The sequence below is a fragment of the Gadus macrocephalus genome, chromosome 14 (genome assembly GCF_031168955.1).
Source record: "Gadus macrocephalus chromosome 14, ASM3116895v1".
NCBI lineage: Eukaryota > Metazoa > Chordata > Actinopteri > Gadiformes > Gadidae > Gadus > Gadus macrocephalus.
Genome location: NC_082395.1, coordinates 22,983,439 through 23,000,174, shown reverse-complemented (window position 1 = coordinate 23,000,174; position 16,736 = coordinate 22,983,439). Strand labels below are relative to the sequence as shown.

General features: G+C 47.8%; 1 protein-coding gene across 1 annotated transcript; it reads left to right on the top strand.

Moving 5' to 3' along the window:
* The first annotated feature begins 288 nt into the window (after positions 1-288).
* tars3 (threonyl-tRNA synthetase 3) lies at positions 289-16,520 on the top strand. Its single transcript, XM_060072235.1, has 19 exons — positions 289-653; positions 886-978; positions 1,461-1,648; positions 2,525-2,648; positions 3,411-3,535; positions 4,705-4,822; positions 5,430-5,494; positions 5,574-5,652; positions 6,280-6,426; positions 7,798-7,896; positions 10,142-10,308; positions 11,224-11,386; positions 11,577-11,714; positions 12,276-12,353; positions 12,542-12,642; positions 13,652-13,756; positions 14,475-14,547; positions 15,123-15,237; positions 15,875-16,520. The coding sequence occupies exons 1-19, from the start codon at positions 330-332 to the stop codon at positions 16,021-16,023; spliced, it is 2,451 nt and encodes an 816-aa protein (XP_059928218.1). The 5' UTR covers positions 289-329; the 3' UTR covers positions 16,024-16,520.
* The last annotated feature ends 216 nt before the right edge of the window (positions 16,521-16,736 follow it).

Sequence of the window (16,736 nt, the reverse complement as noted above, 5' to 3'; positions counted from 1 at the left end):
TGCACGTCAGCTGACGTTCAAACCCGCTGAGCGTAAAGTAGGCTGACCCCTACCGCCGGCCTCCCGCTACTACACTGTCTGAAGACCGATGTATATCGTTTTAATTATTCAAGTGATGCTTAACAGAGGTTATAGAAACGACAAAACGCGTGCAATTAGGTTCATTTAAAATGTTAAATTATCCTATTACGTTATAAAAACACGTTGCCCACATTTTAAAGATGCGCTTGGGGTAGAGAGGGTTAAACCCCGAGTCATATCTGGACCACGTTGACCACATGCGTGGGGGCGCAATTCTCCACACATAACACAGTGACAGCAGTTTAAAGATGGCGGAGTGCATGGCAGCACGTTTGGCTTGCCAGGAGAATAAGATCCAGCGTCTCACCCAGGAGATCATTCATCTGCGTGATGGACTCATCGGGGCTAAGAACGTCTCCAGCGCTCCGGTCGTTACGCCGGAGCTGGAGAGACTGCGAGGGGAGAACGAGAAGCTGAAGTACCGGCTGGTGCACCTCCGGAGAGGTCTGCAGGCGGAGCGGCAACTGGAGGCGGCGGGCAAGAAGCCGTTAGGAGGCCCCGTTACCCCCGGTACCTCCAGTACCTCCAAGGAAAACCAGAAACCCGAACCAAGCCGCCGCGCAAAGACCCAGGTAGCTGCCGTAACAGCCGTGGCTGAACTGGTGCTATCTCTAATGATATGAAAGCACATTAGTAGCTCTGTACTGAAACTACTGAAGGACCACTGTGTCGCAACTCCACTAACATGAATAGATCTGACGCACAGTGTCAACTCATCTATTGTTGTGCAAATTAATTTACCATGACCGTAAATATAGTATGGTTCCAGACCGCTGACATGGGCCCCTTCTCTGCTCGTTTCAGGTGACCTCCTCTTCTTCCGAGGCAATGCCAAGTGAAAAGGTGAAGAAGGAGAAGAAGCAGGACAAGGGCCAGGGTGCTGTAGGTCTGAAAGAGGTGACTAGACCATCCCGTACAGCCCCCATACACATCCTCTATCACTACCTTCCATCCTAACCATGGCTAACCTCATCTCCTTACCAGCGAATTTCTTTTAGCAAAACATTGCATGATATGTGTGTATATGTAGGACCATGTGTGTTTTGCTCTTAAAAAACAGTGTAGTGGGACTCTTATTATCAACCACACTGAGGACTTGTCTAGAGAACATCCTTAAAATGCTGTCCATGATATCACCTCCCTTGTAAGGTAATAGGACCTTGCTCAGGGGCTAGGGCAGCCTTCCACTAAGGTGGCCTGTGTGTGAGAATGTAAAACTGGCACATAAGTGTAAAGGCTAATACCCACAATCCTTTGCAATAAACCAGAGCCGTGCAGTGCTCCTCAGAGGTGGTAGAACCAAGTAGACGTGAGCGAGTGGATCGTGGTAATGTGGTTGTTGTTGATGCTGACGTGGTTCTCCAATTCCCGGTCCTCAGCTGAGCCCGTCGCCCGCCTTCATCGCTGAGCGCCTGGCGATGTACGAGCGGCTGAAGAAGGAGAGCGACACCCTGCTGGCCCGGCGTGCCGCCGATGCCCACCCCATCACCGTGGCGCTGCCGGACGGACGCAAGGTGGAGGGCGTGGCCTGGGCCAGCACCCCCTACCAGCTGGCCTGCGGGGTCAGGTGAGCGGCTGCTCGGACTGGCTCCTTTTCTTTGGGGGGGCGGCATGTGGCTCAGGTGGTAGAGCGGGTTGGCTGCTAACCGGTAGGTTGCTGGTTCGATCCCCGGCTCCTCCTAGCTGAGTGAGGAGGTGTCCCTGAGCGAGACGCCTCACCCTCACTGAGCCGGCTGTTGCCCTGTGTGGTTGACTCCACCATCGGTGTGTACATGAATGGGTGATTGTTAGGCAGTATTGTAATGCGCTTTGAGTGGCCAATGTTCAGGAAACCTCATGACGGCCTTGGTGTTTATAGTCTCTGTTTTTATCAGTTCTCAGAAGTGAGGGACACGCGCTACATGTCATTATGGCGGTTTTGGTTCACGCACAGCAAATGTAAAAAAGGCTTTAGGCTATGAGCTCACAAAGACTGGAACCAGGCTGACCCACGCAGGTTATTTCGATTGCGGTTTGTCATGGTCCTAAATGAGTAGCCAGTGATGTGATGCTATTTATAGTGTGGGATCTGCATTAAAAAAAAACAAGCCATGTAAGATCAAGGTCAGTGAATCTATGAGGACAGTAGCGGGGCTCCAAGCCAGTGGTTCTCAAATGGGGGTACGCCTACCCCTAGGGGTACTTCGGAGTACTGCAGGGGGTACTCAGAAAAGTACCCAAGTACATGAGCAAGTTTAAATTCTGAAAGCTACAAAACGAGAAAATGAACAAGCAGTTGAAATATAAATCTTAAAACATGGAGAAATGGTGTGGTCGTGGTCTCTGGTATGAGGGGGGGTCTCTGGTGTGGAGGCGGTCTCTGGTATGAGAGTGGTCTCTGGTATGAGGGGGGTCTCTGGTGTTGCGTTGGGCTCTGGTGTGTAACCCGGTCAGTGTGTCCCAGTCAGGGCTTGGCGGACAACGCTGTGATCTCCCGGGTCAACGGCGAGCTGTGGGACCTGGACCGCCCCCTGGAGGCGGACTGCTCCCTGGAGGTCCTGCGCTTCGACAGCCCAGACGCCCAGGCGGTGAGTGTCGGGTCGTGGGAGGGGGAACAGCACCACCTCCGGGGCATTCTGGGTCCATAGAGGCCTGGGTTTGATCCCCTGGTTTGAGCAAGTGTGAGTGAGTGTGTTAGTGTGTGAGTGATTGTGTTAGTGTGTTAGTGTGTGAGTGATTGTGTTAGTGTGTGAGTGTGTGAGTGATTGTGTTAGTGTGTGAGTGATTGTGTTAGTGTGTGAGTGTGTGAGTGATTGTGTTAGTGTGTTAGTGTGAGTGAGTGAGCGCAGAGAGAGCTGAAGAGCCTGGTGTCTCCTGGTAGGCCGATCCACTGTGTCCGTTGTCACCCGTTCCCAGGGTAACCACTAGGTTAGCGTATAACTGGTCGTTGTTTAAAGCGCAGACCGGTCGCACGCTGCGCTCCGTCTGAGTGGAGTACGAAAATAACGCTTCTTATTTTGGACTTTCACACAAAGAACAGTTTTAGTTTTTAACATTCAGCAGCGGGCTGGGTTCTTCATGTAGGTTGTGATGAAAAATGCTTAACACTTCATGTTCACACTTTATGTTTGGACCGTTATTATTTATTTGTGTAATTTTTTGTTACATTTTGACCAAAATTGTTATGCAATTCCTAGTGCCATTAGCCGTAATGTAATCTATTTTATGATAGAGGGAATACATGAAGGAACAGAATATAGTGGACCCGGGATGGCTTTAGGCTACGATCTGATCTGGTCTTACCCTGGGTCTGGTCTGGTCTGGTCTGATCCGGTCGGTCTGGTCTGCAGGTGTATTGGCACTCCAGTGCCCACATCCTTGGGGAGGCCATGGAGCGCTTCTACGGGGGCTGCCTCTGCTACGGACCCCCCATCGAGAACGGCTTCTACTACGACATGTTCATGGACGGACAGGCGTGAGTACCTGTTTATTAGGACATATTCCTCGATAGACAGATGTGTGTCCCTGGGCTTTGAACTCACCTTCAGTTTTCAATTCAATTTCAATGAATTAAACTAAAGGTATTACTTAAGTATAATTATTGTATTAATACAGGTTTTATGCTTGTTAATTGTAGAATATCAAGCAAGCTTTTTCACATTTTACTGTAAGCCTAGATGTAGGATTTCAGTCTTTATTTCAAGATTTATATTTTCAAGAAAACAAAGTATCTGCGGATATTGTTGACAAAAAGGAAAATAACATTAAGTAGTAGTGGTTGACAGCAGGAGACGTGACATTGAGGCTTCAATGGTTCTGTGTGCGGTCTCAGGGGCGTGTCCAGCACAGAGTTCTCTAACGATTGGTTCTGTTGGGGTCTCAGGGGCGTGTCCAGCACAGAGTTCTCTAACGATTGGTTCTGTTGGGGTCTCAGGGGCGTGTCCAGCACAGAGTTCTCTAACGATTGGTTCTGTTGGGGTCTCAGGGGCGTGTCCAGCACAGAGTTCTCTCACGATTGGTTCTGTTGGGGTCTGGGCTTTGAACTCACCTTCAGTTTTCAATTCAATTTCAATGAATTAAACTAAAGGTATTACTTAAGTATAATTATTGTATTAATACAGGTTTTATGCTTGTTAATTGTAGAATATCAAGCAAGCTTTTTCACATTTTACTGTAAGCCTAGATGTAGGATTTCAGTCTTTATTTCAAGATTTATATTTTCAAGAAAACAAAGTATCTGCGGATATTGTTGACAAAAAGGAAAATAACATTAAGTAGTAGTGGTTGACAGCAGGAGACGTGACATTGAGGCTTCAATGGTTCTGTGTGCGGTCTCAGGGGCGTGTCCAGCACAGAGTTCTCTAACGATTGGTTCTGTTGGGGTCTCAGGGGCGTGTCCAGCACAGAGTTCTCTAACGATTGGTTCTGTTGGGGTCTCAGGGGCGTGTCCAGCACAGAGTTCTCTAACGATTGGTTCTGTTGGGGTCTCAGGGGCGTGTCCAGCACAGAGTTCTCTCACGATTGGTTCTGTTGGGGTCTCAGGGGCGTGTCCAGCACAGAGTTCTCTAACGATTGGTTCTGTTGGGGTCTCAGGGGCGTGTCCAGCACAGAGTTCTCTAACGATTGGTTCTGTTGGGGTCTCAGGGGCGTGTCCAGCACAGAGTTCGGAGCGCTGGAGTCTCTCTGCAAGGCGGTGGTGAAGGACAAGCAGCCCTTTGAGAGGTTGGAGGTCAGCAAAGAGACGCTGCTGGAGATGTTCAAGGTGAGAACGCCCCCCAGGTCAGGGTGTATGGTGGGCCAGAGACACGCTCAACCATTGATGTGATACTTATGAGATAGCTTTGTTGAATACTCTGTTCTGATTGGTCAGTCACGGCACACAGCGTTATGTTGTTTCTGTGTAGCAGACCGCTGCTATGAATAACTGGCCGTGGATAACGACGCTTTTGCAAACCGCTGAATCGGAATAAGGATTTTTTTTTGAATACATGAATTATTTTTGGTCCAATTATTCTTTTCTTAGTAGTACGTAGCAGCTAATAAGAGGCTAACGAGGAGTCATTATCGCAAACTTGTGCCGATAATGACCAGCTCGCTGTCCATTATACGTTAAATATACTTGGCAGCAATTGTATACATTAGATGTACTACACAAATAATTGAAAATGGGTATTCCAAAACTACAGATTCTGAATTGTGCTTCTGATGAACAATCATCTTGTCAGTACTTTTCTTTGGCCACGTTTGTGCTCGGCACTTTGTCAAATACACTTTTCATCAGAGAGATGTTTTTAGAGTATGTATTTTACTGTGTGTGATTGCCTATTCTCCAGAGCGATTGACTAAAATAAACCACTTTTCTCTTGCAGTACAACAAGTTCAAGTGTCGTATCCTCAACGAGAAAGTGACCACGCCCACCACCACGGTCTACAGGCAGGTGGACCTCCAACGCAGACGCACGCGTCCAGCTCGCTGCCACAGCGCTCTGACCCTCTGTGTGTTCCTCTTGTAGATGTGGGCCACTGATTGACCTATGCAGAGGGCCCCATGTCAGGCACACCGGCAAGATCAAGGCCCTAAAGATCTACAAGGTCTGTGGGGAAACGGTTCCTAGAATAGAGCCGCTCCTGGGAGTGATTATGTGGTTCCTGTCCAGCGGTGGTGTGATTTGTTTTCATTGTTATACAATGCATGTCGCAGCAATCTTGTTCAGCTTTGTGAGTTTGGGGCTCCCACTTTCCAAGCAATCTTTTCTAAAAAGCAATATTTGCAAAGCAATCATACAGCGGTACTTTGTGTTTGCCGAAAAACAAACCGGAAAAAATGTGGTACAGTTTTTGAGCTCCAATTGGCATTCCCTTCCTCGTTTTACTTGATCTGGTTTATAGTAAACCTACCAGCTCTGTGGTCCACACTCCTGGACTACGAGGAGTAGTCCAGGAGTAGGCTCATTTGTAGACGAAAGAAGGAATTATTTATTCCTTGTTTACAAGTCATTGTATTCGCTCCTCACTCTTTCTTTCTACATATTTGTTTAATATACATTTTTCTTAATTATCTGATCCTCATGAGTAGAAGCACTCCAATGGACCTTCTGTACTTCAATACGTCCTTCGATAGAAGATCCTCACAATGACCTTTGACATCCCTTGTCTGGAGGTCAAAGGTCATCCATCCCTGATAGTCTTTGTTAAAGTGCCTCTCCCCCGTCCCCCCAGAACTCGGCCACGTACTGGGAGGGCCGCGCGGACATGGAGACGCTCCAGAGGGTCTACGGCATCTCCTTCCCTGACACCAAGATGCTGAAGGAGTGGGAGGTCTTCCAGGAGGAGGCCCGGAACCGAGACCACCGCAAGATCGGCAAGGTGGGGGTTCTGAAAGGCAGCCGCCGGGGGACGGTCTGAGGGGCCCGTCCGGGGGGGGGGGGGTCCCCTGGAGGGCCATGGTTCCATCGTTGGGTTCTGCTGGTTCTGATGTTTCTGCTGGTTCCATCGTTGGGTTCTGCTGATAACGTGTGTTGCGTTCTCCCTGATCCAGATGTTTGACTCCTGGCCGACCCCTACAACTTGCCGTGATTTAATGGTTGTAGGAATGTGTGCGGTATAAATTTTTCAAGAGCTTCGACAAATGGGTGTATAAAGCCTGTCATTAAGATCTTATGGAACGCCAAGCTCTGTTGTTAAGAAAACAGAGTTAAACTATGGCAAGCGACAACAACAAATCACAAACAGAATTTGTTTTTTGGTTCTGTTGGTGGTTGTTTAATTTCAGTGCCTGTGTCCCCCTTTCCCTGTTTTTAGGTGCTAATTGCACCCTCTGTGCCTCACTCATTTTGCTCGGTTAGCTTGTAGCACAGCCAGTGTAGCTCAAACATCGCCCCAACACTGTTGGTTTGTCGCCTTTTAAAAAAAACAACTGCTTTTGTTGATGAATCGCACCAGTAGAGGGCGGTGTTCCCCCGCTAATAAATGGCGCTGTATGTGAAATCTGTGAGCCATCTGAGCGCCCAGCTGGTTCCCCAGGACGGTTCTGTGGTCTCCACGGGAGACCTTGGCTCTTATTAGCGCGCAGATCTCCTCATTCCACCCCAGACTGAACCGCTCACTCCTGGCGGAGTAAGAGCCGATGGGTGTGAAGTGGCAGGGACACCACCAGGTTGGACTGAAGATCTGAGCATCTTGTCTGTTGCATACACACACTCCAGTACATACAGGCTTGGATATACGGAAAGACTTGGATGGAGCAATATACTGTACACTGTCTATAACAAGAGTCGTTGAGGTCGAAATACTAGGAACCAAAACATTTCGTGGACATTTTTCTGCTAGTAATATAACGATACTTCTATATCTTATAAAGTGTGGACTGACATATAGACCAACTTGAATTGTATTCCTAGGATTTGTTTTTTGCTTTCATATCATTGACCTGAAAAAACCCTATTGGTTAAGTGAAAGTAGTTATTCATGGTAGCGCAGCGATCTCTTTCTCAATGGTACCGAAAGACAAGGTACTTTTGTCTTTGATGAAACATATCCTCATAACAAAAGGGTCAGGTTGAATGGATATGATTGTATACTCTTCGTAGTGTTTTTTGTATTGTACTGATACTTCACCAGGAGCCTGTAATGTAAGTTAGAGATGGCTGACGTATCTTTGGTCTGTCTCTCTCTCTCTCTCTCTCTCTTTCTCTCTCTCTGTTTCTCTGGCTCTGGCTCTCTTTCCCCCCCTCCCAGGACCAGGAGCTGTTCTTCTTCCACGACCTGAGTCCAGGGAGCTGTTTCTTCATGCCCCGCGGGGCCTTCATCTACAACACCCTCACCGAGTTCATCAGGGTAGGCTCCAGACTCCAGGCTCCAGCCGCCTGGATCATCATTACACCCTCCCACAGCCCATTGTTTTGTGCTCAGACCTATTAGAATCCTCTTATTTCCCTCTCGAGTTAATTAAGTAGGGGGGGACTAATCCTGGGTTAATTGGGGGACTAATTGCTCCACTTGGTAGTGTGAATAATTGCCCTCCATTGTGATGACTGCAGTGGAAAATAACAAAATAAGGTTATCAATTAGTGGTACCTTCAGTAGAAACGTGTATTAAGGTTCTTTCAAGGATGCTCTAGTGAGTGGAAAACATCAGGAAAATATCAATATATAAAAAAAAAAACTGAAATGTGCTTTTAAGTTTTAGCTAACACTCATACCTTTTTCAGTTAAAAAGCTGTATAATTAAAAATAACCCGTAAAAACAATTGGTTGAAGGAGAAATCCGGTGTAAATTTGATCTGGGATATGTTTGGTATGACAATGAGCCACGTTTGGGAGCAAAAAAGCGCTGTGTTGTTAAATTTTTTCAAATGTAAAATATATGCGTATGGCTCAAACAAGCTAAATATAAAATAAGGAATATTGATATTCAACTGAATTTTATATATTCAGAATATGTTCCTAAAATAACCTCATAGAAATTCTTAAGTGTTAAATGCATGTTAAACAGACTTCATCCTGGGTGCCTGCGATCTACAAAGGTTGAAAACAGAACACTTATAGAACATCTTGTAGCTTTCCCCGTCCTGATTGGCCGATTTGTGCGGCGCTGACCGGTGCAATCACAAAGGCACACAGTATGGTCTGTTGAGAAGGTCTGCCTGATAATTACCCCAGGAGCCGCTGATTTTCCCCTTGTTGGGACCGCCGGTGAGGCTCCGTGGTGGGCAGACTCTTATACCTATAAGGCCAACAACAGGAGCTCTCCAGCCAGCCTCCCACACTGAGAGAGCCCTCATCAGCTGCTCCAAAGACGCCCGTCATTGTTATGCATATCGGCCTTCCAGTCAGAACGCACAGCGTCTCTCCCTCATTAAAATCTGGGCTGTTGAAGTAGAATAGGTGAAGGACTCTGAGCAGATATGAATGAATACAAATGGACTCCCATTTCTTTGAGTCAAAGAAGTGGTCACCAAAGCCACCGTATCTTTCTTTAGAAGGTGCCTTTCTTGGATTAGCCAAAGTTAACATCAAGTTCACCGCGTTTTATCAGCGTTGGGTCTCACAATGTCTCGCACCAGAGACTCATTTGAGGCTGACGGGGCCGCTAACGACACAAGGCAGCGCTCTGACTCCCACAACAAATGGATTATCGGAGTGTGATTTGTGGCTGTTGGCCTCCAGACCCAACACGCGTCTGTACAGAGACGGACCTCACACAACATGCACATGTCTGTACAGAGAGAGACAGACCTCTCACACATGGTACACACGTCTGTACAGAGACGGACCTCCGCGCAACGTTCACACGTCTGTACAGACGGACCCTCCCTCACACACGCTGCCGATAAGCGGCTCCACAAGGCCGCTGCGTCCCTGCCCTCATCGTCCGTACACATCGAGGTGCGGTGGACGTCAGCCGCACCTCCGTACCTTTTGTTCCGCCGGGGCGGGGTCGGGAGAGCGAGCCAACAGATTACTCAGCCGCACCCTGGTGTTTGCTTCTCCCTGGCCGCGGCCCCGGTAAACATCCGGTCTCCTGCATGGCTATGCGTCTGTGCCAGCGGGGCAGTTGGTGGCCCCTCTCCTGGAGTGACTCACTCTCTCTCCTAAGTGGTCTGGGGGAAGTCCGCCGGCGGCGTCGCACTCCTCTGAGAGAGGAGGCCCCCACCGCTCTATCTATAGGAACACCGTGACTGGGTTTCCATCCCCGCTGCCAGCCAGTGGGAAACCAGTCCTCTCTGTTTAATGGGAAAATTGTGAATGGACTGCATTTATACAGCGTTTTTCCAACCAGTGGCCACGCAAAGCGCCATTCAATACTGCCTCACATTCACCCATTCATTTACAAATTCACATACCGACGACAGTGTCAACCATGCAAGGCGACAGCCAGCTCGTCAGGAGCAGTCAGGGTGAGGTGTCTTGCTCAGGGACAACTCAACGCGACATTCCGGTTACCAGCCAGCTCGCTATATCTCCTGAGCCACATGCCGCCCTAGCTCAGTAGTGTATCATGCTGTGGTGATGCTTGGACAGAACTATGTCCTCAACTATCAATTATAGATAATGAGTGTCATGTGGGTCTCCTCTCCAGGATGAATACTGGAGGAGAGGCTTCCAGGAGGTGTCCTCGCCCAACATCTACAACAGCAAGCTGTGGGAGACGTCGGGCCACTGGCAGCACTACAGCGACAACATGTTCTCCTTCCCCGTGGAGGACGACGTCTTTGCCCTGAAGCCCATGAACTGTCCCGGACACTGGTACCTCCTCCTCCTCCTCCTCCTCCTCCTCCTCCTCCTCCCACACTCTCTGACAAATTACTTTGTAACCTTCAAAACGAGATGTATATTTATATATAACATAATGACATTCCACAGTATGATTCTATATATAACTATATAGAGAGAGATGGATGGAAAGAGGTTGGTAGATATCTCGTTCTCTATATCCTAATATTATTTATTGTGTGAAGTGTGATAACATAATGGAGGGGAAGCCCGGTTTCTGAGGTTGCGTAATGTTGATCTCCTGAACGCTCATGCGTGAGTCCGGTCCTCTCACATAGCCCGGGGAACAGCCGGTTAATCCCTCAATTTGTTGAAAGTCAGCTGGGGTCCAACTCCGCTTCTGCCATGACGCTTCCACAAACTGCTCACGAATCTGAAAGGAGGAACCATGATCTCTTCAAATCAGGATCACTGCTTCGAAAACATGCAGATAGAACAACAGATAGGATGTTGTGGGAACAATGTGGGGAAGACACAGCGTTTGTTCTTCTATTAAAGATGATCTCCATGGATGTCTACATGAGAAACATAATCCATAAAGTGTGTGCACTCCGGTCAAATGCACCCATGGTTTCTCTTCTGGGTATGGTTAAGTTATTGATAAAGGACCACCTTATCTCTGATCAACCAGCTGACTCATGAGCGTCTCGGACCCCCCCCTCCATTAAAGGCAAGGCGGGCAACTTTTTTGTGCTTCACATAGAAACATTGTCATACAATAGATAAGATAAAATAATAAAAGAAAATAGATAAATAGAAGAAAACAAAGGCCAAGTAAAAAAAAATGTGTTATAAACAATTAAACAGATACTTAAGACAATATGAAGGAAAAGTAAAAGATGTATTGCAATGTATTTAAGAAAAAATACCCCCCTCCCCTCCCCCCAGCCTGATGTTCAACCACCGGCCCCGGTCCTGGCGGGAGCTGCCCTTGCGGCTGGCCGACTTCGGGGTGCTGCACCGCAACGAGCTGTCGGGGGCGCTCACCGGCCTCACCAGGGTGCGGCGCTTCCAGCAGGACGACGCCCACATCTTCTGCACCATGGAGCAGGTGAGCAGGTTTTGAGCAGGTGGAGCAGGTTTTACTTTAATAATTGTATATACATTAATAAGGAAATCAGTCTCAAGAATACATCAGAGGTTGGAAGGGAAAGTCAGTCTGCTGTTTTATTTTATTCAACATATCAAATTGACAGTGGGATGTTCCAATGAGCCGCTGCCTCTGATTGGTCCGTGTGCAGATCGAGTCGGAGATGAAGGGCTGCCTGGACTTCCTGCGCTGCGTCTACGACGTGTTCGGCTTCTCCTTCCAGCTGCACCTGTCCACGCGGCCCGAGAAGTACCTGGGGGACGTCGCCGTGTGGAACCAGGCCGAGAAGGTAAACACCGCGGCACACCCGGGGGGAGCTCGGACTGGGCCACCTGATTGGTCGTCGGGCCCGTCACATCAAATGAGTGTGATGGCACACATGGCTCAGATTCAAAACCTGGAAGGAATGTTGTGATGTTCTGGAAGCAGACAGCACTGTGTAGCATCCTCCCTCTGCCCCCTTCTCCTCCCTAACTCTCCTAAAAATACCCCTCTTACGCTTATTGCATGTTGTACATCCTGGCACTTAATGTACGCGCTTATTGAATGTTGCATTTTCTGTCGCTTAATGTATCTTTGTTGTATACGGGGAATGGGTTAACCTAGTGATTGTTAGTTGCTTGGCACTTGGTTCTATGAACATCCTTACTGGAGCGACAGAAGAAGGAGAAACAACAATATATATCTGACAAATGTAGTCGCTTTGGATAAAAGCGTCTGCTAAATGCCCTTAATGTAAAGCAGTGGTGTAGATGTCTCGTGTTCTACTGCCATGAGGGCGTTTGTCACGTGCTCCCTGCCACTGGTCTGACGTTTCTCCTTGTCTCTCCTTGTCTCTCCTGCTGGGCAGCAACTGGAGAACAGCCTGAATGAGTTTGGAGAGCCGTGGAAACTCAACCCAGGGGACGGGGCCTTCTACGGACCCAAGGTAGGACCGCTCCTACTGCACATGGATCTTTATCTTAACTATACTAATCTATACTATACTACTCTATACTATACTGGAAGGGTGAGCTTGAATCTTCGATAGAAAGACATTCAGTCGATGCCGTCTTTAAAAGTCGACGCGACGTGCCTTTCTGAGGTTAAACATGTTTGTCTATGTCTGCGTTTCAGATCGACATCCAGATCAAGGATGCGATTGGCCGCTACCACCAGTGCGCCACCATCCAGCTGGACTTCCAGCTGCCAATCCGCTTCAACCTGAACTTTGTGGGGTGAGTCACCTCACGGACGCAGTGTACACACATGAACCCTACCTTCTCTCTCCTACCCCCTCTCTTCCAACCCCTGAACTCTCTGTCTCTGTCTCTGTCTCTGTCTCTGTCTCTGTCTCTGTCTCTGTCTCTGTCAGTGGAGAGCCGTTCCTATCAGAACTGGGCCTTTTGGACCTCCCAAAAATGATAATAATCACTAACTATAAGTGCGGGTGTCCCTGGCCATTTTTCCGCTTTAGGCAAAATATAATTTTAATACTCCAGCTTCCACACTAACTCACTCACTCTCGTTCCGTTAAATGGTCAGGGCATTCAATCAAGGAAATCGAATACCCTGGATGGAGGATATTCTCCCCAGAGACTGACTCTTCTTCCATTGAAGGCCCTGACAGGTCCCCTCCTGTGTGTGGACTAATTTGATCTCAGCTGACTTGTTCCTCCAGGTAGTCTCTACATAGGAAGAGTAATAGAACTCTACATGAACTCTGCAAGACTCAACTAGCAAGGAAGACTGAATCTGTCAGGCAAAGCGTACAAAGTACACATGGAGACACAGTGGATGTTCTCTTTTTGAACAAGTCTTACTGCTTTTAGTAGATGGATGCAAAGTGGGTAGCATGTGCTCTCATACAGGTGTCCATCATGGTTTAATGATGCCATGACATGTATCTGAATCCACATGTATCTGATGAGATAAGACATTTAGTCATTTTGGAAGTTGGAGTTAAATGGTAATGCATCGATTAAGCCGGGAACTGATTCATATTTAAAGAGTAACTGATTGATCAAGGATATGGACAAGGGTGTATCATTAATAAATTCATTCATTTTAATCTTGTAATTAACTTGATTTAATTTCAGGAGCATAATTATGAATATAACCAAGAAAAATCTAAATCAGAACATGGTCAACAGTTTCAACCTGGGGCGGTCGAGTGAATTACAAACTGCTGTGTTCAACACTGCTTTAGAGGAGAGCTGATTCAGTGAGCCTCTTTGTCGTCTGCAGGAAGGACGGCGAGGACAAGGCCCGGCCGGTCATCATCCACCGAGCCATCCTGGGGTCCGTGGAGAGGATGATCGCCATCCTCACTGAGAACTACGCAGGGAAATGGTACATTTACATTAAAATTACGTTCACATTTACATTCAGGGCGCCTTGATTATCTCACATTATGGGTGCCTTGATGAAGAGTTGAAGTCGTCATAATACTAATGAATCAATTTGCAGAATGCAATGCAATTATTTCAGTGTAGCTTTATCTCAAATAGCTGATAATCACGATAATGAGCGCATCCTGCTGCTTGCGGCTCGTTAGGCTAAAGGAAGAGGTGCTCAGGTCGTCTCCCTCCGTCTGGTCGTCTGAGAGGCACAATGCCTTTTATCAAGCTTTGGTTGTGTGGGTTCTTCTTCAAACAAAGAATTTCCATGGATGTCGAACCAAGGTCGATGGCTGACGTAATATAAGTGCGGTGCAGGTGGACATTTGAATGTTAGTGTTTGTTATCAAATACAAATGCTATTGAATTGGAATACATGGGAGAATTAGTCAGTCAGGTGTAGAAGTAAAAGGATGTCATAGAAAATTACACCCACACACACGCACACACGAATGAACACACACACACACACACACGAATGCACACACGCCCAGAGTATTTCACCCTAGTTGCTGATGGGGTATGCAAACGCCAGCGTCTCCCATTATTAACAACATAACACCAGGGCTCATGAATCTATAATGCAACACCTTGGTTGCTGTCTCTGCTTCAGTCAGCGTGCCCCTGTGCCATGGAACCTCTCCCTGATACTCCCTGTTCACCTCCTCCAGGCCGCTGTGGCTGTCCCCGCGCCAGGTGATGTTCGTGCCTGTCAACCCGACCTGTGAGGACTACGCCAAGAAGGTGAGCCCCGCACCCCGGTCTGACCCGCCCCCAACACAGACGCATGGAGTGGCGTGTTTGTGTCTCTGTGGAGCGTCTCTCCGCTCGGCCGACGCCATGATTCTGTGATGCGCTCGTGGATGGATTCCTGCTCCCTGCTTCAGCTGTTGGATGCGAAAGAATAGGCGATCATTATGAATCGTTAAATATATTATTCATTATGAGACACAGACTGAATCATTTCACAAGGGGCCCCATCAGATGATTCACAATATGCAGACACAGAAGTTGGTCGTAACGCCGTAAATTGGCATACACCTTGTTTCAGTTCTCAGACTGAAGACGCTGACTTTACGATGTTTAAGTTCCCCTCTGATTATCATGATGATGATGAGCTGCTATATCTCATACCGCCCAGCCCGAGCCAGGTACTTCTGTTTGCAGCACAACAAACAGTTAGTTGTGTGTCTGTTGCAACAACATTCATTGACATCTTCAAAGTAGTTCTGATTTGAATCAGGTTAGAACCTTTTCTCTGCGTCCTCGTTGTCTGTCAGTCTGAGCTTGTGATCAAGAGCAGTGCTTCTTCCTTTCAGACTTGTAAGCAGTTTGTTGAAGCAGGCTTCATGGCGGAAGCTGACTTGGACTCCAGTTGCCTTCTAAACAAGAAGATCCGCAATGCCCAGTTGGCCCAGTACAACTTTATACTGGGTAAGCATTCTCAATTCTCGATATCCTCAAGCAGCGCGTCCTCATCTCCTCCGCATAGCAGTAAATATGGAGGGGCTGAAGGCTAAATGACTGTATTTATACAGAGGCATCTAACCAGTGGCCACTCAAAGCGCCTTACAATATTGCCTAACATTCACCCATTCATGCACACACTCACACACCGATTGCGGAGTCAACCATGCAGGGCAACAGCCAGCTCGTCAAGAGCAGTTAGGGTGAGGCGTCTTGCTCAGGGACACCTCGACACCTCGAAATAGCAACCTTCCGGTTACCAGCCAAACCCCTCTGCCTCCTGAGCCACATGCAGCCACATGCCACCGACATGGAAATTAGGAATTCTTGCGCAGTGATCATTATGACGGCACAGAAACCTGGCCCTGAGCCAGCTGTCAATCAGCCAGGGGGGCCAGTGGGGAAGGCTTTTCCTATGTGGCAGAATCCAGTTCTCATGGGACTCCACTGAAACTGTCTTCCCAAGCCTGACAAGTGGCTTCCACTGAGCTGAGCGGGGGGTTGGCCCGGGGGGGGGGGTTGTTGCTGTGCTGCTAGCTGTGTCTGGAGCAGCACGGCCATCTCACAGTGTTTTCTGTTGTCGTGTGTCCTCGTGCCTTGGCAGTGGTCGGGGAGAAGGAGAAGATGACTAACAGCGTCAACGTACGGACGAGGGACAACAGGGTCCACGGAGAGCTGCCGCTGAGCGAGGTGCTGGCCCGCCTCACACTGCTGAAGCAGGCGCGCTGCCGCAACGCAGAGGAGGAGTTCTGAGGGACGGCCGCCGTCAACCGCCTCGACTGGCCCTCGCGCACGAGGGATGAAGGCCTCGGAGTCACCGGGAATGCAGTCAGGAGAAGAGTTGGGAAGGGAATATCAAACAGGATGGCAAAGGGAAAGTGTACTCTAGTAATGAGGGAAAGGGATTAGAGGGACGTGAATGAAAGGGGGTTTGATTCCAAAGGCAGTTTGGCATGTGATGGTGTGATTGGTTAGAGCAGCAGCTTGTGGTCAGTTAGTTTGTTTTTGTTTTTTATTCATGGTATTTTAACATCAAATCTTTTTGAATTAAATAACTAAATCTGTAGCACATTTGAGTTAATACACTAGAATGCTTTGTTAAGGCAGGAGAAGGTGACAATGATTGTTATAGTATAGCAGTGACTGAGCCACCCTGCATCATTAATGAACATAGAATGAGATTAAACCTGTTTCTGGTGTTCTGTTGACGATGAGTCACTGAATTGAATAAAGATATTCAGATACTGGAACGATTCTATTCCTGAATGTTTTCATGCAGTCAAATGACCCTTGTTTCTGGCCACGTCATTTATTCAGAATTTTTTTTGTGGGGTACATTTAATTATATTATATAGAAACGCATTACAGTACACATGGCCATGTTTTTGAGAATCATACCCATGAGACCAATAGGTATATTTCCCTGCTGTGTCAAATACACTTAACATAATTGCAATGCCACATTC